This window comes from Loxodonta africana, chromosome 5 (assembly GCF_030014295.1).
Source record: "Loxodonta africana isolate mLoxAfr1 chromosome 5, mLoxAfr1.hap2, whole genome shotgun sequence".
NCBI lineage: Eukaryota > Metazoa > Chordata > Mammalia > Proboscidea > Elephantidae > Loxodonta > Loxodonta africana.
Genome location: NC_087346.1, coordinates 88,553,192 through 88,580,162, shown reverse-complemented (window position 1 = coordinate 88,580,162; position 26,971 = coordinate 88,553,192). Strand labels below are relative to the sequence as shown.

At 38.3% G+C, this 26,971-nt stretch overlaps 1 protein-coding gene across 1 annotated transcript in view; it reads right to left on the bottom strand.

Moving 5' to 3' along the window:
* Window positions 1-11,156: 11,156 nt before the first annotated feature.
* The window catches only part of LOC100662780 (transmembrane serine protease 11F), a gene marked incomplete at its 5' end in the record, with an annotated part of 48,768 nt that continues 32,953 nt past the window's right edge, over window positions 11,157-26,971 (bottom strand). Inside the window, 4 exons of the mRNA XM_010595728.3 lie at window positions 11,157-11,846; window positions 18,824-18,966; window positions 21,614-21,873; window positions 25,746-25,947. Coding sequence (XP_010594030.2) covers window positions 11,685-11,846; window positions 18,824-18,966; window positions 21,614-21,873; window positions 25,746-25,947 — 767 coding nt within the window. The remainder of the gene's footprint in view (window positions 11,847-18,823; window positions 18,967-21,613; window positions 21,874-25,745; window positions 25,948-26,971) is intronic.

Sequence of the window (26,971 nt, the reverse complement as noted above, 5' to 3'; positions counted from 1 at the left end):
GTATTATAATGACATGTGCAAAGAGCTAGAGACGGAACACCAAAAGGGAAGAACTCTCTCGGTGTTTCTCAAGCTGAAAGAACTGAAGAAAAAATTCAGGCCTCGAGTTGCAATAGTAAAGGATTCTACAGGGAAAATATTAAACAACACAGGAAGCATCAAAAGAAGATGGAAGGAATACACAGAGTCATTATACCAAAAAGAGTTAGTTGATGTTCAACCATTTCAAGAGGTAGCATATGATCAGGTACCGATGGTACTGAAGGAAGAAGTCCAAGCTGCTCTGAAGTCATTGGTGAAACACAAAGCTCCAGGAATTGATGGAATATCAATTGAGATGTTTCAACAAACAGATGCAGCAGATGGAGGTGCTCAATGTCTATGCCAAGAAATATGGAAGACAGCTTCCTGTCCAACTGACTGAAAGAGATCCATATTTATGCCTATTCCCAAGAAAGGTGATCCAACCGAATGTGGAAATTATAGAACAGTAACATTAATATCACATGCAAGCAAAATTTTGCTGAAGATCATTCAAAAATGGCTGGAGCAGTATATGGACAGGGAACTGCCAGAAATTCAGGCCGGTTTCAGAAGAGGACGTGGAACCAGGGATATCATTGCCAATGTCAGATGGATCCTGATGTCAGAAGAATGTTTACCTGTGTTTTATTGACTATGCAAAGGCATTCGACTGTGTGGATCATAACAAATTATGGATAACGTTGCAAAGAACAGGAATTCCAGAACACCTAATTGTGCTCATGAGGAACCTTTACATAGATCAAGAGGCAGTTGTTTGGACAGAACAAAAGGATACTGATTGGTTTAAAGTCAGGAGAGGTGTGCATCAGGGCTGTATTCTTTCACCATACCTATTCAATCTGTATGCTGAGCAAATGATATGAGAAGCTGGACTATATGAAGAAGAACGGGGCATCAGGATTGGAGGAAGACTCATTAACAACCTTTGTTATGCAAATGACACAACCTTGCTCACTGAAAGTGAAGAGGACTTGAAGCACTTATTAATGAAGGTCAAAGACCACAGCCTTCAGTATGGATTGCACCTCAACATAAAGAAAACAAAAATCCTCACAACTGGACCAATGAGCAACATCATGATAAACGGAGAAAAGATTGAGGTTGTCAAGGATTTCATTTTACTTGGATCCACAATCAACAGCCATGGAAGCAGCAGTCAAGAAATCAAAAGATGCATTGCATTGGGTAAATCTGCTGCAAAAGACTTCTTTAAAGTGTTGAAGAGCAAAGATGTCACCTTGGAGGCTAAGGTGCGCCTGACCCAAACCATGGTATTTTCAATCGCATCATAGGCATGTGAAAGCTGGACAATGAATAAGGAAGACCAAAGAAGAACTGATGCCTTTGAATTGTGCTGTTGGCGAAGAATATTGAATATACCATGGACTGCCAGAAGAACGAATAAATCTGTCTTGGAAGAAGTACAACCAGAATGCTCCTTAGAAGCAAGGATGGTGAGACTGCGTCTTACATACTTTGGACATGTTGTCAGGAGGGATCAGGCCCTGGTGAAGGACATCATGCTTTGCAAAGTACAGGGTCAGCGGAAAAGAAGACCCTCAATGAGGTGGATTGACACAATGGCTGCAACAATGGGCTCAAGCATAACAAGGATTGTAAGGATGACACAGGACTGGGCAGTGTTTTGTTCTGATGTGCATAGGGTCGCTATGAGTTGGAACTGACTCGACAGCACCTAACAGCAACAGAATTGCAAAGGACCAATATATAGAAATATATTTTTAAAAGGAAACCCTGGTGATATAGTGGTTAAGAGCTACAGCTGCTAACCAAAAGGTTGGCAGGTTGAATCCACCATGCTCTCCTTGTGAACTCTTAAAAAATTATTTACGAAAATATTTTTTAAGTTGTTATATAATAACAAGTACACTTTTCTCATAACACATTAAATAAAAGGATCTACAATTGGTATATTAACATATAATTTAAAAGTTGTGGTCAGTGTATTTTAATGATATACCTGCAATAACCATTAAATAAAAATATCTACGATCCGTCTTAGTGACAAAGTCACTGGTACTGCTAATATTACTGTTTATTTCACCAATATTTATAATGGAGCCTTGGTGGCGCAGTGGTTAAGCATTTGGTTGCTAACCAGAAGATCATCAGTTCTAATCCACCGCTGTTCTTTGGAAACCATATGGGGCAGTTTTACTTTATCCTATAGGGTTGCAGTAGGGTCTCATTGGGTCAGAATTGACTCAACAGTAATGGGTTTGGTTTTATTATTATTATTCATGATAGAAAAAAATACTAAATTTCTGTTCAAAATTAGTGAAAATGAAGATGAAAATTTTTGTCCTATCCAAGTTGTTGGGCTTTAGATTAAGTATCCTTGCTGTAGGAGATTGAAAAATTAGAGGTATTTGAAAGGGAGTTACAGAAGAACAAATTAGAATGGTCAAGAATGGAAGATAGAAGATCAATCTGAGATTTTTCTAACAGCCCAGATAGGAGACGATGAGACTCTAGGCAGGGCAATAGCAGCAGGAATAGAAGGGAGAGATTCAAGAGATAATAACGACAGAATTTACAGGTGAGGAAAAGGGCAGAATCTAAGCTAATTTCAACTTTCATAGTGTGGTGTTTAAAGGGACAGACTCTTAAGATCCTCCATTCCCTCCCTCCCTCCCTCCCTCCCTCCCTCCCTCCCTCCCTCCCTCCCTCCCTTCCTTCCTTCCTTCCTTCCTTCCTTCCTTCCTTCCTTCCTTTTCTATGAAAGAATAGTGAACATGTTTATAGCCTGACTGGAAGAAACCAGCAGAGAGAGAGAATGAAAATAATGGATAGAGAGGGTAAGTGGTGAGCCAACATTTAGGGCAGAATCTTGTTATTGTTAAATGCTGTCAAGTCTGTTCAGACTCATAACTCATAACTAAAAGACCATAGGTTTCCAAGGGGCAGTTGGTGGATTTGAACTGCAGACCTTTTGGTTAGCAGCCGAGCTCTTAAACACTAAGCCATAGGAGGGGATAATCAATAATAAAATGTAAGTTCTGGTCTTTAATGGATAAAAACTACCCTGATAAGACAGAAAGGAAGGAGGCAAAGAATAATCCCAACATTAATTAATATAAACGTGACTCTGTGGGAATTTTAGGTAATCTCTTCTGTTTTCTTGATGTAGTTATAACCAAAGAGAGTAGGAAGAGTCTATTTTAAGTCATGAAGGGAATATTGAGATGCTGGAACAATTATTGAAAAGGTTGGAAGAAAGTGTTTTTCAAAGAGAAGTAAAAGAATTATCTGGTGGCACCAATGGTACAACTGAGATGAGTTAGCTCAAATTTCTAATGATATTAATATATATGGTTGAATGCATTTTCTCTAAATATGTTAACTACTTCCAGACATAGGAGAAAAACCACTGAATCAAGAGTTAATCTAGGTTTGGGAGTTTGCTCAGTTGATAGGCTGCAAGCTAAGGACTAGGAATTGAGAATGATAATAATGGAAAAGCAGTTTACACTACCTATAATGAAGCCCAAGCTTTGTGTTTGGAAGGAAGTGTGGTCTTCAGAGGGCTGGTATGCTGTGATAATATGGAGACTCTGAGAGATTTAATAAAATAGAAATTGAATTTTTAGATTGCAATAGATCTTACGGTCATTCAGGCTTATGAGTTCAAAGAATTAAGGTAGGGTGTAGTGTGGATCATTCACTTGGATGTTAAAAATTGACCACAATGAAGATAGGAGTTGGGTGGAGGGGTCTATTTTGAGCCAAGTGCCTAGTACCTCAATAAATGTGGGGAGTGATCAAGAGGTTGGTAGTAATTAGGAGGGGCAGTGTGTGGTATAGAGGCATGAGCCTCAAAGAAATGTACTTTTATATGCTAGTGTGCACAAGTAATTGCTGGGAAACTACACAAATATTTGGGAACTTTTAGTTGAGATTTGGATGAATTCTGACTCTGTATTAATTTTTTTTTTTTATTAGAGCCAGGGAAAAAGAGTAATCACTTGAAAGGGCTACAACAAAGTGATATTTTAGACAGGAGCATCCAGACTTTAGTAAGATGATGAGGGAGCATTCTATGAAGAAGTTGAAGGTATCAGAGCATTTTAATAAAAAGGAGCAAGGAGGACTCAGTGCAAGCAGCTGGGAAAGATGGTAGCTGAGAGATGCTGAATCAGTGGGGAAGAAACAAAAAGCAGTATAGGGAAGGAGGGAAAAAAACACATGCATTAAGGGGAAAGAAGCAAAGTACAGGAAAGGAGAGATGGCCAGAGGCATCTTCACTTAGTGCAGTGCTAAAGGATTCATGGAGTGAGGGAGAAGGAGGATGCCATTCTTTACAGTTCCTAACCCTGGTATTAATATAAAATTTAATTGATAACAGGCTAGCCTAACATACTGGGCAAGGTCTTTGTGGTGTGACTATTCAATGTATTGACTCAAATGTAAAAAAAAAAAAAGCCATTAAAAATGATGATTATGCCACACATATATCGAAAAATATATAATATAATCTCAGGTGGAGAAATGTATCATTTTATATATGCTATTATATCAACTTTGTAAAATACATGCATGGATATGGACAAAGTTTGGCAGATAATAAAATAAACATAGTTGTGTTAAGATGGTAAATTTGTGTGCCCTCTCCCTCTCAAAAAATATTACTTATAATGTTGTTTAACTTTTTTAAAAAAGCATGTGTGCATAGGGGAAGGGAATCAAGCCTCCCTTTTCTTTATTTTTGAAATACAACTTTTATTCTAAAGTCCAATCATTTTTTCATCCAAAAAACTTTTCATCAAGCACCTATGACTTTATATGATTTTTTACGGTTTGTGCAATGACTTCCTTTTTATTCTCAGGTTCTATTTCTCTCTCCTCTCCACTTTTCCATTCTCCTTTTCCTCAAAGTGCATCTCAGCCTGTTCATCCAACCTCCTAACTCTCTTTCCTTAAGGATCATCACTTGTAGGACAATCTACAGTGGATTTAAAATGTTCTCCCAAGAATTCAGGAATCAACGCTTAGTTCTACACAGGAAGATACAGGTTGGAGGTTCAGCAGAAGGCACTTGTTTTGAATACTTATGAAGAGCAGTTATTTAAACCACTGGGAAGGGAATCCTATGTGTTTATGAAATCTCTTCTTCTGGAAGTATTTTTTAAAAAGGGCATCTGAGCATCTTTTATGGAGAGTACTTAGATTTGGGAGTGGAAAGAGAAGGAAGATCTAACAGGATGATCTTACCTACAATACTATATTTTAAAATAACATTTCAGAACATAGCTTTTGACAATGGAACATCATATATGAAAATAGAACTTTGCAGAAAAATCTATGACTTTTAGGTAACAAACCATAGCATAGTTCTGTGACTTAAGTTCGAGAACCTTTAACAACACAGCATACATGTCAAGGCTTAATGTGACTTCGTAATTATAAAGCTAGTGTGGTGGGTGAGAAAAGGATGGAATAAGGAAAGAAATTTTGGGATGAACTCGTCCTAGAGTATTCTGACCTGCCAGCCTAACTAGTTTAGTAGCTATGCCTATATTAAAATCATCCTTCATTTCCTCACTTATAACTGGGTACAGTTTCAAATGGTGTTGTCTGCCTTAATCATAAAACTGGTTTGGCCCAACGGTATATTTTGTTAAATACCATGTGAGTTTAATATACCTCACATTTTTTGCAAGAAGAAACATTGGTTTGACAAAAATTATTTAATTCCAGTGACTTCTAGAATCACAACGTTCCTGGCTGGTGAACTACATAATTGAAACTAGCGTAGTAGAAAGAAGACTGGACTGGGTGCAAGGGCTCCTGGATTCTGTTGAGGCACCGGCCATAGCCCTCTGTGTAATCTTGGGAAAACTCTTGGCCTTGAATTCATGTCAGGCAAAAAAGGAGGCTGACGTAGATAATCTCATAAGCTCCTCCTGACTCTAACAGCTATGGTTCTAACATTAATTTCAATCCATTGTAACAAGTCTATTTTTCATTCCAATGATTATATGAAGGAATATTTCCCACACATCCCCTGTCTGCCAATAAATACATTAAAAAGCAATAGGTTTATTCAGTTGAAAAGGGTAGAATGCTAGTAATGACAACCATTGTTGTTACGTTTCTTGAATCATGAAGTTTTCACAGGGAAATAGTTTAAACGCTGGCAAAAATTTTGGTCCAATCTTGTCCTTGCATTTTAAACTAACCCTTTAGTGCTCATGACACTGAAAATTCCATGAAGATTTCATAGAGATTATGTGCCATATTACTTACTGTCACTTTAGTGGGTATGACCTGTCTCCTTAAACAATGAGTCAGACAAATTGTGGAGTTTTTCTGTAAGAAAATAAGAATATTAGCATAACATTCACCAGGTAAGAGGCAGAGCCTGTGTTTTTTTAAACAACAGGTATATTTTGCAAAACACATAAAGCAATACTATTGATAAATAAAAATGCTAACGCTGTAAAAAAAAGACTTCATTATAATCAGTACTTGTACAGCATCACTTTGTACTGATATCAGTTTACAGTAATGTACTTTGTACTTTTTTGAGCAGGTTATAAACATTCTCTGACTTTTGGTCTTTATTTTCAACAGGGAAGCCTCACAACATCATGAGGTAGATAGCTAATGTCCCACTGACAGACGAAAAGCATAGATAAAGGATATTACATGATTCTAATAGTAGATCAAACACCAAACGTAAAAAAGGACACATAAACCCTGTAACAAAAATCCATTTTTTCCATTTCTTATATTTCCTTATGGAAATATAATAATTCCTTATAATAAATATAAGTATTTATTACTTTCACTTGTATTAAAATTTTATTGAATTGAGTTGTATTAAGCATAGATTGATTTAAATCAATATACATTTTCACAGACACTTGTAAAGAAAAGGAAACATAACAGTTTTATGACATAAGTATAATCGTAGAAATGGACATATCCATTGTTATATAACTAAAATAAGGAAAAGTGTTTGGATTGTTTGTTTGTTTGTGGACATATTGCTTTTTCTGTTTCAACCAAAGAAGATGTTGAGCTTTAACATAAAAAAGGTTCGTAGTCAATCAAACACACTTTGAATGTATTAAATATTCTCCAGAAAACTTTGGATATCTCTCTACATGTAGAAGGGGAGCAAGAATTTAATTTTTCTAACTCTGCTTTTTCTGATGATATTTAGTTATTACTGCCGTCAACTCAGAAATTTGGCAATATTTTCTTTTAAAAAGGAAGTGTACATGGATGGTTCTTTTGCAGCTAACATATCTTAATATTGAGATATAAATAACAACTAGGAGATATTTTTTAGTTCTAGGTATCTTTTATACACATGTTAAATATAAACACAAATACATACAAACTACCAAAACTTTCAGTTAGTAAAGAAACAAATAAGCCAGATTTTTCTCTTATAAATCACAGAAACAAATCTTGCACTTGAGGCCTGGTCATGAATACAGCCACATCTCTGTACACGTGGTACTACCATAACAGCAGATAATCATAGCATCTTATGACTTCTTGTCTATAAGCAGACATAGTTTAAAATAGAGTAATGAAATATACAATCTAGTTGTTGTTGTTAGGCACTGTTGAGTTGGTTCCAACTCACAGTGACCCTATGTACAACAGAATGAAACACTGCCTGGTCTTGTGTGGTATTAACAGTCTTTGCTATGTTCAAGCCCATTGTTGCAGCCACTGTGTCAATCCATCTTGTTAAGGGTTTTCCTCTTTCACTGACCTTCTATTTCACCAGGCATGATGTCATTCTCTGGGGACCAGTCCCTCTCACAACATCCAAACTACGTGAGACAAAGTCTCATCATCCTCCTTTCACAGAGCATTTTAACTGTACTTTTTCCAAGACAAATTCGTTTATTCTTTTGGCCCCAAAAAACCCAGTGCCTGGTATATTCAACACTCTTCACCAACACCATAATTCAAAGGCATCAATTCTTCTTTGGTCTTCCTTAGTCATTGTCCAGCTTTTGAAGGAATATGAGGCGATTGAAAATACTATGACTTGGGTCAGGTGCACCGTGGTCCTCAAAGTGACATCTTTGCTTTTAAAGATTTTAAAGAAGTCTTTTGCAGTAGATTGTCCCAATGCAATAGGTCATTTGATTTGACTGCTGCTCCCATGGGTGTTGATTGTGAATGCAAGAAAAATGAAATCCTTGACAATGTTAATATTTTCTCCATTTGTCATGATTTTGCTTATTGGTCCAGTTGTGAGGATTTTTTGTTTTCTTTATGTTGAGGTGTAATCCATACTGAAGGCTGTGGTCTTTGATCTCTATCAGTAAGTGTTTCAAGTCCTATTTACTTTCAGGAGGTAAGTTTGTGTTATCTGCATATCACAGGTTGTAAATGAGTCTTCCTTCAATCTTGATGCAGCCTTCTTCTTCATGTGATAATCCATCTTCTTGGATTATTTGCTCAGCAAACAGACTGAATAAATATGGGTGAAGAATACAACCCTGTCATATACCCTTCCTGATTTTAAACAGCGCAGTATCCCCTTGTTCTGTTCAAACAACTGCATCGTGGTCTATCCAGGTTCCTCATGAGCACAATTAAGTGTTCTGTAATTCCCATTCTTTGCAATGTTATCTGTAATTTGTTATGATCCACAGAGTTGAATGCCTTTGCATAGTTAATAAAATACAGGTAAACGTTTTTCTGGTATCTCTGCTTTTAGCCAGGATCCATCTGACATCAGCAATGACATCCCTGGTTCCACATCCTCTTCTGAATCCAGCTTGAATTTCTGGCAGTTCCCTGTTGATACACTGTTGGAACTGCTTTTGAATGATCTTCAGCAAAATTTTACTTGCATGTCATATTAATGACATTGTTTGATAATCTGGATTATTGAAAGGTGATTCAGTTGGATCACCTTTCTTTGGAATGGGCACAAATATTTATCTCTTCCAATCAGTTGGCCAGGTAGCTGTCTTCCAAATTTCTTAGGATATGCAAATAAGCACCTCGAGCACTGCATCGTATTGTTGAAACATCTCAATTGGTATTCCATCAGTTCCTGGATCCTTGTTTTTTCAGTGAAGCTTGGACATCTTCCTTCAATACCATGGGTTCTTGATCATATTCTACTTCCTAAAATGGCTGGATGTCAGCCAATTCTTTTTGGTACCCACCCCAGTGCCATCGAGTTGATTCCAACTCATAGCGACCCTATAGGACAGAGTAGAACTTGCCCCATAGAGTTTCCAAGGAGCGCCTGGCTGACTCGAACTGCCAACCCTTTGGTTAGCAGCCATAGCACTTAACCACTACGCCAATTGGTACAAAAAAAAAAAAAAAAAAAACAGTGACTGTGTATTCCTTCAATCTTTTTTGATGCTTCCTGCGTCATTCAATATTTTGCCCATAGAACTCTTCAGTATCGCAACTTGAGACTTTAATTTTTTCTTCAGTTCGTTCAGCTTGAGAAATGCCAAGTGTGTTCTTCTCTTTTAGTTTTCTAACACCAGGTCCTTGAACATTTCATTGTAGTACTTTACTTTGTCTTCTTGACCCACCCTTTGAAATTTTCTGTTCAGCTCTTTTATCATTTCTTCCATTTACTTTAGCTACTCTACATTCAAGAGCAAATTTCAGAGTCTCTTCTGACATTCATTTTGGTCTTTTCTTTCTTTCCTGTCTTTTAAATGACCTTTTGCTTTCTTCACGTATGATGTCCTTGATGTCATCCCACAACTCATCTGGTCTTTGGTCATTAACGTTCAATGCATCAACTCTATTCAAATCTATTCTTGAGATGGTCTCTAAATTTTTTTTTTTAATGTAATTTATTGTATTTCAAAATCCACTGTTTTATTGTTGTTGCATGATGTCAGGGTGATTCCAACCCACACTGACCCTATACAGCAGAGTAGAACTGCCCTATAGGGTTCCAAAGAGCAGTTGGTGGATTTGAATTGCTCACCTTTTGGTTAGGAACTGTAACTCAACCACTGTGCCACCAGGGCTCCTCAAAATCAACTACATGACATCAAAGAAGTAGCAGTTTTTTAGAAACATAGTAAGTTTTATCAAATCCAAAGCACATTGATCATAGTTATTAGCAGCTAATACACACTGAATAGTTAAGTGCTCGACTAACTAGTCGAAAGGTTGGTGGTTCAAACACACCCACAGGCATCTTGGAAGACAGGCTTGGCAATATGCTTCCAAGAGATCACAGCCTTGAAAACCCTATGGAGTAGTTCTACTCTGCACACATGGGGTCACCATCAGTCCAAATTAATTCAACGGCAATTTACAACAACAATACACACTGAGAGTCTATTGTGTGCAGACACTGTTCTAAGTGTTTTACTTGTATTAATGCAATTAATTCACATAATAACCACAGGAGGTAGGTACCATTTTTATCCATGTTGTAGAGATGAAAGGGCTAAAGAGCTAATACACAGAGTGGTTAAGTAACTTGTGCAAGGACATACAGCTTGTAAGTGGCAGAGACAAGTTTCAAGCTCAGGCAGCTCTGTAATTTCCACCGCTATAGACTTTGGGCTGTATTTGTGCTCCAAAATCATTCACTAATTTGACCAAATGAGTGTTCATTTACCATTAAAAAAAAAAAAAAAAACTTACCAAAACATCCCTTTCCAAATACATAAACATTTATGTATGCCAGGCACTGTCCTAAACGCTTTATACAAATCAGTTCTCTCAACCTGACATTCTGACCTACAAAGCATCAGTTGCCATACGCTGATGTAGATCTGTTTAAATAATAATTCGATAGTTCATTCCACCAAAAATCAAGGAAGGGAATATCTTTGTCCTGTTACCATTCATTTGAAACCAGCTCTCCACTAACCTTGGTCCCATGTCTTCTTTTTATCCTTGCTGTATCCATAGAAAATTGCTCCCAGGAGTCTTTTTTCCCCTTTGTTAAAAAATAAATCAAAAGTACTTCTTAATAATACAATATGCTTCCTGAAGCTAGAGCTTGTGTGTATAGCACAATGTTAAAAGAAAGTTCAGATATATTAAAAAAAAAATTTTTTTTTAATGGCAACTCTTTTGACTTAATGATAATGTTCTGCATTGTTAGATATAAACACGAGTTGGAGTTCAAATTATAGTACAAAGCCCATGCTTCTCCATTCTACCCGTGGAATGTACACTAAGTTATCAGTCTTAGAATTTTGAATCTCTGAATCTTCAGGAACGACTTCTATATGACATTTATCTAGAAGAATCCCAGGTGTTCCAGATACTGTATGAGGTAATATCTTGGCAACACTGGCTCTTCATATCCTGTGGAAAATGATATTCCCCCTCTTCCACGGGGCCGGGGGGGGGGACCATTCATAAGTATTTGCCTTAGTAAGAAGTATGAGGAACAAGTTTTTCTTGTGAGTGAGGGATCGGTGCTATCTGTCATTTGCTGTGTCTTCTTCCTCATGGTAGAGAGAGAGCTGGGTCATATGTACACAAGGGCTACCACTTCATGATATTAGATTGTTCTGAGTCTGAAGGGCTTCTTGACCTCCAGCAAAGGCACTGATCCACACCACATGAACATGAATAATACACGACATGGAAGAGTTTCACCTCTGTGTGCCATGGATACAATTCACGAGCAATTCACACTAGATGCCAGTCTTTGAGGCAATCCAGTCTCGATACTTAGTCACTCTCGTGTAGACTCCGGGTTTTTTGGGGAGAGCACATGATTGTCCCCAACTTACTATACCAACAAGGTACCAGATGTCATGATTATCAGGATAAACCAGAGGCCCACCAGAATCACCCTGCAGAAAAACAAATGTAGATTTGAAATGTTAACTCTGATTTAATTCAAAAGGAGATCATTGTAATAAATTCTTTTCCACAGAAGAAAAGCAAACTAGTACATAAAACGTAAAGCCGGTTGAGATGGATTATATAATGTTTCTCTCAATTGAGTTAAATTTTGTGCTAAACTTTAAAGTGCTTTTTTTTAAAAAAGTTAATTTTATTTATATACATATATATTTTTTAACTGAACTTTAGATTAAGGTTTATGGAACAAACTAGTTTTTCATCAAATAGCTAGTACACACATTATTGTATGACGTTGGTTAACAACCCCGCGACATGTCAACACTCTCCCTTCTCAACCCTGGGTTCCCTCCTGCCTTCCAGTCCCTGCCCCAGGGCTGGTGCACCCCTTTTGCCTTGTTTTGTTCCATGGGCCTGTTCAATCTTTGGCTGAAGGATGAACCTCAGGAATGACCTCACTGCTGAGCTGAAAGGGTGCCCGGGTGCCATACTCTCAGGATTTCTCCAGTCTCTGTCAGGCCAGCAATTCAGGTCTTTCTTTTAAAGGTGCTTTGCTTTTTAATAAGACTAACGTTCATTCATATGAAATAGTTACATTATTTCCGGTTCAGAATCCTTGAATTTTTTTTTCTAGTTTGATTAAACACTTTATTCATGCTTGAGTCAGCATGTATATCAAATGTTAATATGAGATTAGTATTTACGGGCATAGGTTGAAGATTTCAGTGATCTCAATGTTAGCTGTTAGCTTGGCTGTACTTTTTGCACCTTTTCTTAGTTTCTTTCTCTCACCTATTTCTAATTTTCTTTTTCATGCTGGATTTTATATAAGCTCCCTTAAACTTTTTTGGAACAAAGAAGATTAAGTAAATAAATAAAAATATGCATAGAGGTTAATGATGTGGTCTCTGTAGTTGAACTGTCTGAGCTTCCGTCTCAGTTCTATGAATCACTGGCTGTAGGACCTTGAGTAAGATACTTAAGCTCTCTGTGCCTCATTTGCTTCACTCATTTGTTCATTCTTTTATCAGCTATTTAGTGAATTACTACAGTAATCAAAGGTCCCTATCTTCATAGAACTTCTAGTTTAGTGTTGTTGTTGTTATTGTTAGGTGCCATCAAGTCATTTCCAACTCAGAGCATCCTATGTACAACAGAACAAAACACTACTCAGTAATGCGCCATCCTCACAATCGTTGTTATGCTTGAGCCCAATTTTGCAGCCACAGTGTCAATCCATCTCATTGAGGGTCTTCCTCTTTTTTGATGACCCTCTACTTTACCAGGCATGATGTCCTTCTCCAGGGACTGATCCCTCCTGATAACATGTCCAGAGTGTGTGAGACATAGTCTCACCATCCTTGCTTCTAAGGAGCATTCTGGTTGTACTTCTTCCAAAACAGATTTGTTCGTCCTTTTGGCAGTCCGTGGTATATTCTTTGCCAAGGCTACAATTTGAAGGCATCAATTCTTCTTCAGTCTTCCTTATTCATTGTCTAGCTTTTGTATGCATATGAGGCGATTGAAAACATCATGGCTTGGATCAGGTGCACCTTAGTCTTCGAAGTGACATCTTTACTTTTCAACTCTATAAAGAGATCTTTTGTAGCAGATTTGCCCAATGCAATGCGTCTTTCAATTTCTTGACTGCTGCTTTCATGGCTGTTAATTGTGGATCCAAGTAAAATGAAATCCTTGACAACTTCAATCTTTTCTTCCTTTATTATGATATTGTTTATTGGGCCAGTTGTGAGTATTTTTGTGTTCTTTATGTTGAGGTGCAATCCATATTGAAGGCTATGATCTTTGATCTTCATCAGTAAGTGCTTCAAGTCCTCTTCACTTTCAGCAAGCAAGGTTGTGTCATCTGCGTATCACAGGTTGTTAGTGAGTCTTCCTCCAATCCTGATGCCCCGTTCTTCTTCACAGAGCCCAGCTTCTTGCATTATTTCCTCAGCATACAGACTAAATAGGTATGGTGAAAGGATACAACCCTGACACACACCTTTCCTGACTTTAAACCATGCACTATCTCCTTGTTCTATATGAACAATTGCCTCTTGATCTATGTACAGGTTCCACATGGACACAATTAAGTGTTCTGGAATTCCCATTCTTTGCAATATTATCCATAATTTGTTATGATCCACATAGTTGAATGACTTTGCATAGTCAATAAAACACAGGTAAACATCCTTCTGGTATTCTCTGCTTTCAGCCAGACTCCATCTGATATGAGCAATGATATCCGTGGTTTCAGGTCCTCTTCTGAATCTGGCTTGAATTTCTGGCAGTTCCCTGTCAGTATACTGCTGCAGCCACTTTTGAATGATCTTCAGCAAAATTGTATGTGATATTAATGATACTGTCTGATAATTTCTGCATTCAGTCGCATCACCTTTCTTGGGAATAGGCATAAATATGGATCTCTTCCAGTCAATTGGCCAGGTAGCTGTCTTCCAAATTTCCTGGCATAGAGGGGGGAGCACTTCCAGTGCTGCATCTGTTTGTTGAAACATCTCAATTGATATTCCATCAATTCCTGGAGTCTTGTTTTTCACCAATGTGTTCAGGGCAGCTTGGACTTCTTCCTTCAGTACCATTGGTTCCCGATCATATGCTACCTCCTAAAATGGTTGAACATCGACCAATTCTTCTGGGTACAATGACTCTGTGTATTTCTTCCACCTTCTTTTGATGCTTCCTGCATCATTTAATATTTTCCCCGTAGAATCCTTCACTATTACAACTCAAGCCTTGAATTTTTTGTTCAGTTCTTTCAGCTTGAGAAATGCTGAATGTGTTTTTACCTTTTGGCTTTCTACCTCTAGGTCTTTGCACATATATTCTTGAGCCACCCTTTGAATTCTTCTATTCAGCGCTTTTACTTCATCATTTCTTCCTTTCACTTAAGCTACTCACCATTGAAGAGCAAGTTTCAGAGTCTCTTCTGACATCCATTTTGATTTTTTCTTTCTTTCCTTTCTTTTTAATGATCTCTTGCTTTCTTCATGAATGATGTCCTTGATGTCATTCCAGAATTCGTCTGGTCTTTGGTCATCAGTATTCAATGCGTCAAATCTATTCTTGAGATTTTCTCTAAATTCAGGTGGGATATACTCAAGGTCATACTTTGGCTTTCATGTACTTGTTCTAACTTTCTTCAGTTTCAACTTGAACTTGCATATGAGCAACTGATAGTCTGTTCCTCAGTTGGCTCCTGGCCTTGTTCTGACTGATGATATTGAGCTTTTCCATCATCTCTTTCCACAGATTTAGTCAATTTGATTCATGTGTATTCCAACCAGTGAGGTCCATGTGTATAGTCATCGTTTATGTTGGTGAAAAAGTTATTTGTAATGAAGAAGCCATTGGTCTTATAAAATTCTATTATGTGATCTCTGGCATCATTTCTATCATGAAGGCCATATTTTCCAACTATCGATCCTTCTTGGTTTCCAACTTTCACATTCCAGACACCAGTAATCATCAATCAATGTTTCCTGATTGCATGTTTGATCAGTTTCAGACTGCAGAAGTTGGTAAAAGTGTTCAGTTTCTTCATCTTTGGCCTTAGTGGTTGGTGAGTAAATTTGAATAACAGTTGTATTAGCCAATCTTCCTTGTAGGCGTACGGATATTATCATATCACTGACAGCATTTTACTTCAGCATAGATCTTGAAATGTTCTTTTTGATGATGAAGGCAACACCATTCCCGTTTTAGTTGTCATTCCTGGCATAGTGGACCACATATTTTCTGATTCAAAATGGCCAATACCAGTCCACTTTATCTCACTAATGCCAAGGATATCGATGTTTATGCATTCAATTTTTTTTTATGATTTCCAATTTTCCTAGATACATACTTCATGCTTTCCATGTTCTGATTATTAATGAATGTTTGCAGCTGTTTCTTCTCATTTTCAGTTGTGCCACATCAGCAAATGAAGGTTGCAACAGCTTGACTCCATCCACATCATTAAGGTCGACTTTACTTTGAGTGGGTAGCTCTTTCCCAGTCATATTTTGAGAGCCTTCCAACCTGAGGGGCTCATCTTCCAGCACTATATCACACAACAGTCCACTGCTATTCGTAAGGTATTCACTGGCTAATTTTTTTCAGAAGTAGACTGCTGGGTCTTTCTTCTTAGTATGTCTTAGTCTGGAAGCTCAGCTGAAACCTGTCTGCCATGGATGACCCTGCTGGTATTTGAATATTGGTGGCATAGTTTCCAGCATCACAGCAACATACAAGCCCCCACAAACTGACAGATGCATGGTGGCAGTTTAGTGCAAAAAAAAAAAAAAAATTGAATGAGGCTACAAATTAAGACAAAATTAAAACTGTGATTTTAAAAAGCAAACCAGTTGCTGTGGAGTCAACTGTGACTTGTGGCAATCTCAAATGTGTCAGAGTACAACTCTGCTCAATAGTTTTCAATGGCTGATTTTTCAGAAGTAGATCTTCAGGCTTTTCTTCTGAGGCACTTCTTAGTGAATAGGAACTGACAACCTTTCAGTTAGCAGCCAAGCCCTTAACTGCTGGCATCACCCAGGGACACCACAATTTTGATCAGGGCTATGAAAGCATGAAATATGAGAATTTGACCAATCAGGGAGGTCAGGAAAGTTTCCCCTGAGGAAGCACAATGAGGTGATATCTGAAGGAAGAGCACTTAACTAGGAAACAGCAGGGGAGGATGAAATATGTTCTAGGCAGAGGGAGCAGCTCTGGCAGGAGGAGCCTAACTTGTGAAGGGCCTGAAAGCCAGGCAGAGCGACAGGGGAGATGAGTGTAACAGAATATGTGTGGTATGATGAGGTTGGAGAAGTAGGGAGAGACTAGTCCATGTGGACTCCTGTGGGTCTTGTTTAGAAGTTTTTTAGTTTTTTTGTCTTAGTATAGGTACAAAAGTAAGTGACTGAAGTGTTTTAAGACGGGGCGTTGAAATCATCAGATTAGTATGTTGTTAGAGATCATTCTGGCTTTTGTTTGACTAATGCTCTTAATGGGCAAAATAGTGAACATGAAGAAAAGAGAAGCTAGCTGTATGGCTAATGTAGTCGTCTATACAAATTACAGATTTTTAAACACTTTTGCTAATACCACTACCTCACTGGTTCTTTCTTTCCTATATTTCTGTCTGACAAAGTCCCAAACCTGAAAGAACTCAGCTATCCACCCTCTCTGCTCGTACCCAGGCATAGTACATAGAGAAAAATATCACACAACACGTTGTACATAGAGAAAAATATCACACAACACGTTGACTCCACTATAGAAATAAAGGTAAAGGTAAAAGTTGTGGCGGAGGTATATTTAGGAGGTTAAAGCCATGGGCTTGTGTAACTATGGGATAGGTAGAGAAAGAATGGCTTCTAGCCTTCTAGCTTGCTTAACAATAAAAGGAGATACAATTCATAAAGACACAAACCATAAGAATGATCAAGTTAGGTGGAAAGAGAATAAGAGTAAAGTCAGATGCAGCATGTTGAATTTGAGATGTCTTTGAAATATCCATGTGGAATTGTCAAGGAGTTAGATATATGAGTCTGAAGCTCAGGGAAGAGGCTGAGCTGAAAGTATAAATTTATTAGTCATGTGCACAGAGGTGGTAATTGTAGTTGTGGAGGAGAATTAGATCCACTAGGGAGAAAGTTCAGAGTAAAAAAAGGAGCAGGCATAGGATAGATTAACATTTAATAGCTGTGGCTAAGAGAATGAGGCTGAAAAAGAGACAGAAAAGGAATAGACAGAGATGTTGGATGAAAATCATTACAAGTTAAAGAAAATAACTTTTGAAGAGGGAGAGATAACCATTATTAGATGCTTCTAAATACTAAAAATAGCAACGGACTAAAAAATATCTACTGGATTTTGGAAACGTAAAGGTCACTGGAAACCTTAGAAGAGATATTTTGGTGGATTGATAGGGCAGAAACTATTTGAAATGAGTTGAGGAGTTAGTCAGAGGTGAGAGAATTGAGGCAATGAGTATAAACTTTTTTTTTTTCAAATATTCTATAGTAAAGGGTTAAGGTAGGTAGCAGCCGGAGGTATCCTGGGTCAAGAAAAAGCTAGCTTTTGTTTGTTTGTTCCCCTAATTTGGGAGATTTAAATAAGGAAGGATCCAGTTGCTAGAGAAATGTTTACTGTAAAGAGAGTAAATAATTGTTAGTGTAAACTTCCCCAAAGGTTAGAGAGAATGAGACCAGAGCACAGGAAGAAGGATTAGCCTTAAAGAGAAGAGGTAGCTTCCCTGTTGTGGCCGAAGCAGAAGGCTGATGACATGGGTCCAGATAAAAATAGAGCTGAATGCTTGCTACTGGGAAGATAAGTAAATCCCCCTCTTATAGCTTCTATTTTTCTTTGAAAATTTGGTAACAAAGATATCAGTTGAGAATAAGGCATGGGGGAAATAAGAAGTTAAGGAAAATGGAAAATGTTGGAAAAAATTCAGAGAATGGTAGATTTGGGAGAAAACAAATAGACAAACAACAAACATATTAAGCTTGCCAGCTTTATTATCTGGACTCTAAAGTGGAGTCAACGTGTTGTGTGATATTTTCTCTACGCACATTTCCCTGCTTGGGTACAAGCAGAGAGGGTGGATAGCTGAGTTCTTTCAGGTTTGGGACTTTGTCAGACAGAAATATTGGAAAGAAAGAACCAGTGAGGTAGTGGTATTAGCAAAAGTTTTTAAAAATCTGTAGTTTGTAAAAAGAGATTATTGTAGTATATTTGTATCTCATTATATTAAATGAAATAATTTACAAAAAGTGATTAACAGCTTGGTACACTCAGTACAATAATTTTTGTTGTTACATTATTAGATAATCTTGGTCCATGGTGAAATAGATGCCATTTTTTTTCTCTCAGGTAAAATACATGCTAAACTTGGAAATAGCTAATGATAACTGACAAAACTTTCTTTTAAGAGTGTTGAGGTTCACTTTGGACTTACCTTACAAGCATCTACTTTTCCTTCCATGAACCCTGCACACAACATGCCTGGAGTTACCAGCCCATCATACACATCCTTTCTATTACATACATCAGTGCTTATGACTTCTACTCTGGCTTGTCGAAGTTTATTTTGTGTAGGTCCTATTAAAAAAGAAAGAAAAGTGTTCTTCAAATATAACTGTATCTAAGACGTGTTCATAGGAGCAAAATCCTAAGATTATTTTATTAACATAAATTGAGTTATCACCAAATTTTATTCTCCAAGTCATAAATGTCTCCATGCGAGGAACCATAAACTTAATGCCCCAGTATTATATTTCTAGATCTTCAAATGTTATTGGACCCCTTAAAACTGCATGCAAAATCTCATTTGTATACGTATACATGCATTTTTTTTTTCATGAGGAAAGAATCATAGTTTTATAAGATGCGAAAAGATATCTTTCACTCTGATCTTAACTTGTTCAAGTGGCACATTTTCCATTTAAGGAAACTGAGACCCAGGATGGTTCATTGATTTCCAAAAGGTATTCAAGTAGAAACCAGGACCCAAGCCCATGCAATCTGTTTGCCCTGCTTTGTGGGACAGTGTGCTATTTAGGGGTGCCTTGTACCATGGGAAACAAAGTGGATGCCAGATATATACCAGCAATCTGATGCCACCAGCACAGAGCAGGGCCAGGACAGGAGGAGATGGATACAGCACCTACAAGCTTTGATGGGCAAGGAAATTAGAGTGCAGGAAAGGAGGTAGCTTAAGGCTTCTGATTGATGCTGTCAATGAACTAGAGGTAAGTGAGACGAAGAAGCAAGTCAAATTGGAATGTATGAGGCATTTGGGAATTTTGTCATGTAAGACCAAGACCCCCACAAAAAAACACGTTGCCCTTGAGTTGATTCTGACTCATAGCGACCCTATAGGACAGAGTGGAACTGCCCCAGAGAGTTTCCAAGGAGTGCCTGGTGGATTCCAACTGCCCACCCTTTGGTTTGCAGCTGTAGCTCTTAACCCCTACGCCACCAGAGTTACCTCATGCAAGACAGTTCTGTCAAAAAAAAAAAAGCTAGATTAAGGCATATTAGCTTTTGTCACCTGATTTCTACCATTGATAGAAACTTAAACATACTTCTAGATTTCTCACCTAAACATTCAAACATAACATTTTTCTTTAGAACTGAGTGAACTAATACCTAGAAATGTTAAGTTTTAGTCTTCAATTTATAAAATTCTTAGAATTTTTTTTTTTTTTAAACAACCTTAGGAAGTGGGACAGAGGAAGAAAATACAGATTCTATTAACTTTATTAACTAGCCAAAATGAAAATTCTCAAAATATTCACAAAGCCTTTTCATGTTTATGATCACTGTAATTACTCATTAAAATAAGAAAGGACTTAAACAAACAAAATACTGACATTAAGATGGTGGTTTAAAGTACACCCACTCCTCACTTATTGACAGAACAGGGTTAGGTTCCAAAAACCAGGTCTTTATGCGAAAGTGGTGTTATGCAATAGTCCAGCTCCATGCCCTGGGTGCCCTGGTAGCCCAGGCTGTTTGAGGCTGAGGTGAGCCCCTGACCCAAGTGCTGCCTCGGGAGGTGCAGGGGCTGTGCAGCCTGCCCACCCTCTTGGGGCAGCGGTGGCTCACATGCCCCCAGAAGGCGGGGCTGCCGTGTCCTTGGGACCTGGGCTTCTCAGAGGGCGGCAGCAGCAGTGGTGAGTGGGGCAGTTCCAGAGGTTCAATGGGGGAGTGGCTTTGGAGCCCGGAGCGCAACTTTCAAAATCAGCCAGCAAACTTCAAGGTGCGGTGACACAGAGGGCAGTTTGGACAGCCAGTGAGGACTAACAGGGCCTCCATGCCCAGCATGGGCGCTGTGCCTCTGTTGCCCCTTCTCCAGTCCCGTGGGTGCAGGGGTGTGATGGCAGTAGGGTCCCACGCACTCCCTGTCACCGCAGCCTTCCTTGAGGCACCCAGCATGCTCATTGTCCTAGGTGGGGCCACCACACAGGGAGCCACCTGCTGGGGCCCACCAGGGAGCAAACTTGGGAAGGGGAGGGAGGCTGCCTGCCCTGTAGGGTCCAGCCCCGGGACAGAGCTTGACGCATTGCCACTGCTACCTGGTCATCCCCAGGGAGGCTACAGGTGGGCGATTTCACTGGTCCACCCTGGCAGGGGGACGCTGAGTGGTTAATGCGCAGAACAGTCCAAGAGTAGATTTTTTTTTTTACTATTGTAAATGTGAAATGTCCGATAACGGAGAAGTAGGTTTATATGCTAACTGGTAGTATTCACATTTGGGAGTATACAATTTTTAGTTATTTACTCCCATAAATTTCCATGTAGCCCTGGTGGCCAAGTGGTTAAGAGCTGGGCTGCTAACTAAAAGGTCGGCAGTTTGAGTCCACCATTCACTCCTTAGAAACCCTGTGGGGAAGTTCTACATTGTTCTATAGGGTCACAATGAGTGAGAATGACTCAAGGGCAACGGGTTGGTTTTATACACCCAAAGATTTTTGTCCCTTCTTATAGCAGGTAACACAATCTATTCTTTTTTTTTCTATATTTGTCTTTCATTTCTAACCAGTGCTCCAAATAATTTGTGAAGTCCTCAAAGAATAGGGACCCAGTTACTTTTATTTTTTAATCCATAACCCCCTGTTCTATCCTGAGCTCTACGCACTGGAAACATAAACATTATTTTTATGAAAAGCCTAAAAGATTCCCTAAGACAGCTTTTAGATCTCAAGACAAATTGCGTTAAGTAAATTAGATTGAAATTACTCACCATCATCTACAATGGATCCAAATCCTGTGACAAATACACTCGTTTTAGGTGGCAACTCTACAGATGAATCCGGGAGGCAAACTCTCTGGACTATACTTGAAAACTCAACTCCAGTATCAAGCTGGGCCAACGCAATGTCATTTTCATTTGTTTCTCTGTGGTAATTTTCATGAAGAATAATTTTCCTCACATTTCGTTTCACTTCAGGTGGTGTTATAGTTATACCAAAAGTAGCAATCCATTGAGTTGGGTCTTTATTTCTGTAAAAAAAAAAAAAAAATCAAAAGGTATTTATTTTATAAAAATGATTGAGACTGTATTTCTTCTGAACTACTGGAGATATGCTCCTGAAAATCCCTTAGTGAAAGAAATTTGCAGTTGATGACTTTTGAGAAAAAGAGATTAAAAACATTGATAATACAAATGAACATGCGAAAGCCCTTCAAAATATTTTACATCCTCTAAAATTAAGAAGACAACATGGCAACTAAATGGAATTTCAATGCTTTATTTATTTAGGTTGATGATAGTAATGGATACTACGAAATTGATTTCCAATGTTTTATTTTCTTGTTAGAAATCCTTCAGGTTCTTTTTCTTCTATAATGTCAATGAAATGTATAGAGCTTAATTTTTATTTGTTTTGGATAATATGGATACTAAGAGGCATTTTCCCTCTGTGTCAGATCCTTGATCCATTCTTATTTTATGACTCACTTATTGGCTCATGTTTCCTGGATCTTACTGTGTGTGCAATTTGTCTACTTCACAAACCCTTATCTGTACACAAGGTCATTTCTCCACACTAAGTCCCCCTCCCACTCCAATATTCAATGGCTGTACAGCCCCAACTGGATTTCATGCTCTTAGAGCTTCCGTCTTCCCTTCATCTGGCCTGGTCGGTACCTCCTACCAGGCTCTCAACTTTACCTCCACGCAGATACTTTTCTCTCTCACGAAGCTGCATCATGAGCAAATTCTATCTAGTCCTGTCATCATTTTTTATCTCTCTATTCTTCCCGAAAACCCAGTTCTCTTTTTTTCTAACTATTCCCATCAAGAATGATTGGAAATATAGAGAAACTTGAATTTCTCTGTGTGGAGGGAAATTATGTAGAAGGAAATCACATAGCGAAGAATTCACAAAGGGGATTTCCTCTTCCATGAGGGATTACTGTGTTGGTGACTCATAAACTTTAAAGTATAATGAAGAACCTGAAAGACCAGTGGTTTTCCAAGGGCTCTGTACTGCCCCAGAGATGAGCAGGCAGAGCCTGGAGAGCTCTGTACGTCTGTTTCACTTATTTACATTTTAAAGGGAGATTTTATTGGAAGCAGAAATCTTAAACCTGAAACATTCACTTGAAAACTAGAATCCTGGAGGTACAAAGACTCCAGTCCTTAAGAAACTTGCAATCTAAATGGGAAGACAAAATAGAAATATTCTGTTCCTTCATGCGTTGCCAATGATAGAAAGCCTCATGTAATAGGACCCACTCTTTTTAGATAAGGACACTGAGACCCAGAAGTTAAGTGACTTGCCCAGATGAGTGAAATACCCAGCTAATCAGTGTTAGAGAGAGATGGCCCAGGTCTCCTGACTCTTTGTCAAGAACTTTTTCCCCAACCACAGTGCCATAATGACTGGGATCATTTTTCATGCATATAAAATTGAAAAGATTTGTTTTAAACATTATTAAAAAATATACTATTTTTGCTGAAAAAAGGTAGTCTATTTGACTGATTGCAATATTGTCTTCAAAGTACTGAATATTTTTCCTTCTCAGCAGCACACCACATTCTGCAGTTAGGTGCAGTATCATCCTAACAATTGAATCCTTTCTCTCCAAGATCATCACCTTTCCCTTCTCTTTTGGATTATTATTATCAGCATAATGTCCCCCATATTCTTTTAAACCCCTCTTTTGACACTACACCCCACTTAACTATGGTCCAATTTCTCAGCTCCTTTTTATATAAAAATTTCTTGAAAGTGCTTTCTAAACTCTCTGCATCCAGTCCTTCTTCTATGCTCTCTTGAATCCATTCCCTTTCCCATCATATCACCAAAATTTCCTTTTTCAAGGACACCAGTGATTTCCACTTTGTCAAATTCAATGGGCAGTTCCCATGTAGGTGTTTCTAAACAGAGTCTACACTGGATCTGCTGGAACATGTATTTTAATCATTATAGGTGATATTCTTCACTAAAAATAAATTGGCATTCTGGGTTTATTTATTTTTTTTAATCCACATAAACTGAGAAAGTTATAAACTAAAGTGAATGATACTCTCACCAAAACAGAAATACAAAGAACGGAGGATTGTGTGAACATTAGAAATCAGAAAGCATTAACAAATTGTTGGGTTCAAGTTCACCTCTAAGCGATGGTGTCAGTTATTTTGGGGTTGTAAATATATATATGAGCCCTGAGGGTGCAATGGTTAAGTGCTTGGCTGCTAGCTGAAAGGTCAGCAATTCCAGCCCACCAGTGGTTCCATGGGAGAAAAGACCTGGCAATCTGCTCCTGCAGATTTACAGCCGAGGAAACCCAATGGGGCAGTTCTATTCTGTCCTATAAGAGTTGCTATAGTTGGAATATACTGGTCGGCACACAACAACAGCAGATATGTATAAAAATTAAGTGCCTTTTCTGACAATCGCCTTACATACATTCGGTTGTTTTCTTCACACCTCTACTCCATTAAGAAAGATGTATGCATCTTGGAACCGTTTGGACCATTACCATTAGGAGGATGGTGAAAAGCCTCCTAGAATCATCACGGATAGGCTTTTTTAGAAGGGTGCACGAGTAGTTCCAGTTGCCAAGCAAAGGAGCTTTGTTCCAAGATTTTTTGTCTTTTGAGCTTTTAAACATATGTACCCCGATGGTGAAACACCATGAAAGAAAGATGGTGTGTCCCTGGTCTCCTGGAGCAACAGGGTACTTGTGTATATTCATGTAGATAAACTGACACAGCTGGCTTTAAGAGGTGCAATCTCAGAGGCCCAAGCAGGGAGCTCCTGCTGAATTGTACCTGACAAATTTTCAAGAGCAATATTGTGACAGCAGTGAGACAGAGTAGCAAACCTCTCCCACCTTCTATATACCTGTCTGAAACTCACAAGCCCACAAGGATTCTTGAATAAATCCCTTTCATGGTTTTTGGGCCAGAATTTGCCCACAAATATTTTCAGGCTCTCAAGTTTCTTGGAAGGCTACTTTTCTCACTAAAAGTAGTGACTGCCCTTCAGTGGGGGCTTGTGTAATGGTGAAAAATGAAAAGAAAAGCAAAAAAAAAACTTTGGTGAAAACTCACTAAGGTGGAAGGCCTAGGGATGAGGCAGTATATCTAGGGTCAAACTTTTGGCTTTTATACAGCTAGATAAGCCTTGTAAGCACATTTATGGCTTCTTGTGTGATAGCTAGGGGGACCTGCTGGGTTTGGTTTTATGAGTGTGTGCATGTGCGTGTGTGTGTGTGTGTATGTGTGTGTGTGTATCGTATTTGGAAAACCGGAGGTGCCCAATATAATCAAATGGTGCCTCCAATTATCATTGGGACATTGGCGTGTTCTTTAGGACATGTATTCCCCACAAAAGAGGGTGTGATTTTTGATGGGACATATGTTCCCCACAAAATATGTATCGAAATCTATATTTCATAACATAAATTCAGAAAGGCTCCTTGATTCAGCATACCTTCCATTACTAAAAACATATAATATCCATTTTTTTTTTTTAAGTAATAGAGTCTTGAAATGGACAATGTAGTAAGAAAAAAGAGCTTCAAGAGGGCTACCTTTTTTTTTTTCTAATTTATAAAATAACAGCGAATGTTAATAGTGGGAGGCTCGAGGGACTAATTGGGGAAAAAACAACAACAAAAGCAATTAAATTTTCTCCTTGAGTATATGGGAGAGTTTTAATATGTTATTGAGATAATTGTCTTTACACTAAAATAATTCATTCCATAGTTAGAAAGATGGCACACCAGGAAATATATGGTAAGAATCACATGAGGTATACAAACCAAGAATCATAGCTATTGAGAGAAGGGAGAGGGGAAGAACATGATCAGATGCGTGGAACAAGCATAAGGTGTTTAGGGACAAAGCAGGATGAACTTACTTCCAGAAGCAGTGAGCTGCAGTGAGGAGCCACGTGTTACTGATGAGGCTGGCTCCGCACTGATGGCCTGCCCCTATGAGCTGGAGGCTGGCCTGCCATGGCCACTCTCCAACTGTAGCTGTTTCTCTTCCATGGACAAGCCTTTCAGTAGAAGAGAATGATGGCATTGGCATGTTTGAAGATCTCATCCTTATCCCACAGCCTGTCACAGAAATACACATTAGCTTCTTTTTGTGAAAAGGAGGGAAGAAAGCATATCCTAATTTGCCTTGGATGGAGATGCTTAGGTAAACCATTGCTACTGCTACTCTTTAACCCATTCCTAACACTCAGCCCCTGAAGTTATTTTATAGGGGTCCTGCTGATCCTATTTAGGTTCAGAAGAAATATTTAATAACATTTCAAGGCATCTAGTCAGGAACTAACTTCCACCTCTCTCTATAAAACATATATATATATTTTTTTATGAAACCCTAGTGGCGTAGTGGTTAAGTGCTACGACTGCTATCCATAAAGGTCAGTAGTTGAAATCCACCAGGTGCTCCTTGGAAACTCTATGGGGCAATTCTACCCTGTCCTACAGGGTCACTATGAGTTGGAATCGACTCAATGGCAGTGGGTTTGGTTTTTTTGTGGTTGGATAGATAGATAATTTATTGAGCATCAAAGATGTATAGATCCTCTGATAAGTGTTTGCTTGTGTGTGTGTGTGTGTATGTGTGTTTTTCCCAGCAAGACATTTTTGAGATTAGAAAACTAAGCCTTGGATAAGGAATGGAAATTGCTGGAGAAAGCCCAGCTGGTAAGTGGCAGAATGAAATATGAAATTATAAGGATCTGATACCAAAGCCTGTGTTCTGACTACTAAATGTAGGCTATTATTCACCCTTGACATGACTAGGGGTAATCCATATATTGTATTGCAAAGTCCTGTACTTTAACAGTCTTAAACAGTAATGCTCTTTTATGAAAAAAAAAAAAAAATTTTTTTTTGTTCTTTTATATTCTTCTAAAATTTGAAAAGCTAGTTAACCACAACAAAAAAATTCTGCTCCTGGTATCAAATCCTTCTTTGATTAGACTTCAAACCAACCTTAAATAAGATTTGAAAGGGAATTAGTATAGTTTATTAATGTATCTTTTATTTACGTTTCTTAAAAATGTAGTTTTTTTTTTTTTTCCTAAAAGGAGTTTGATTGTTGCTTTTAGTTGCCATTGAGTTGATT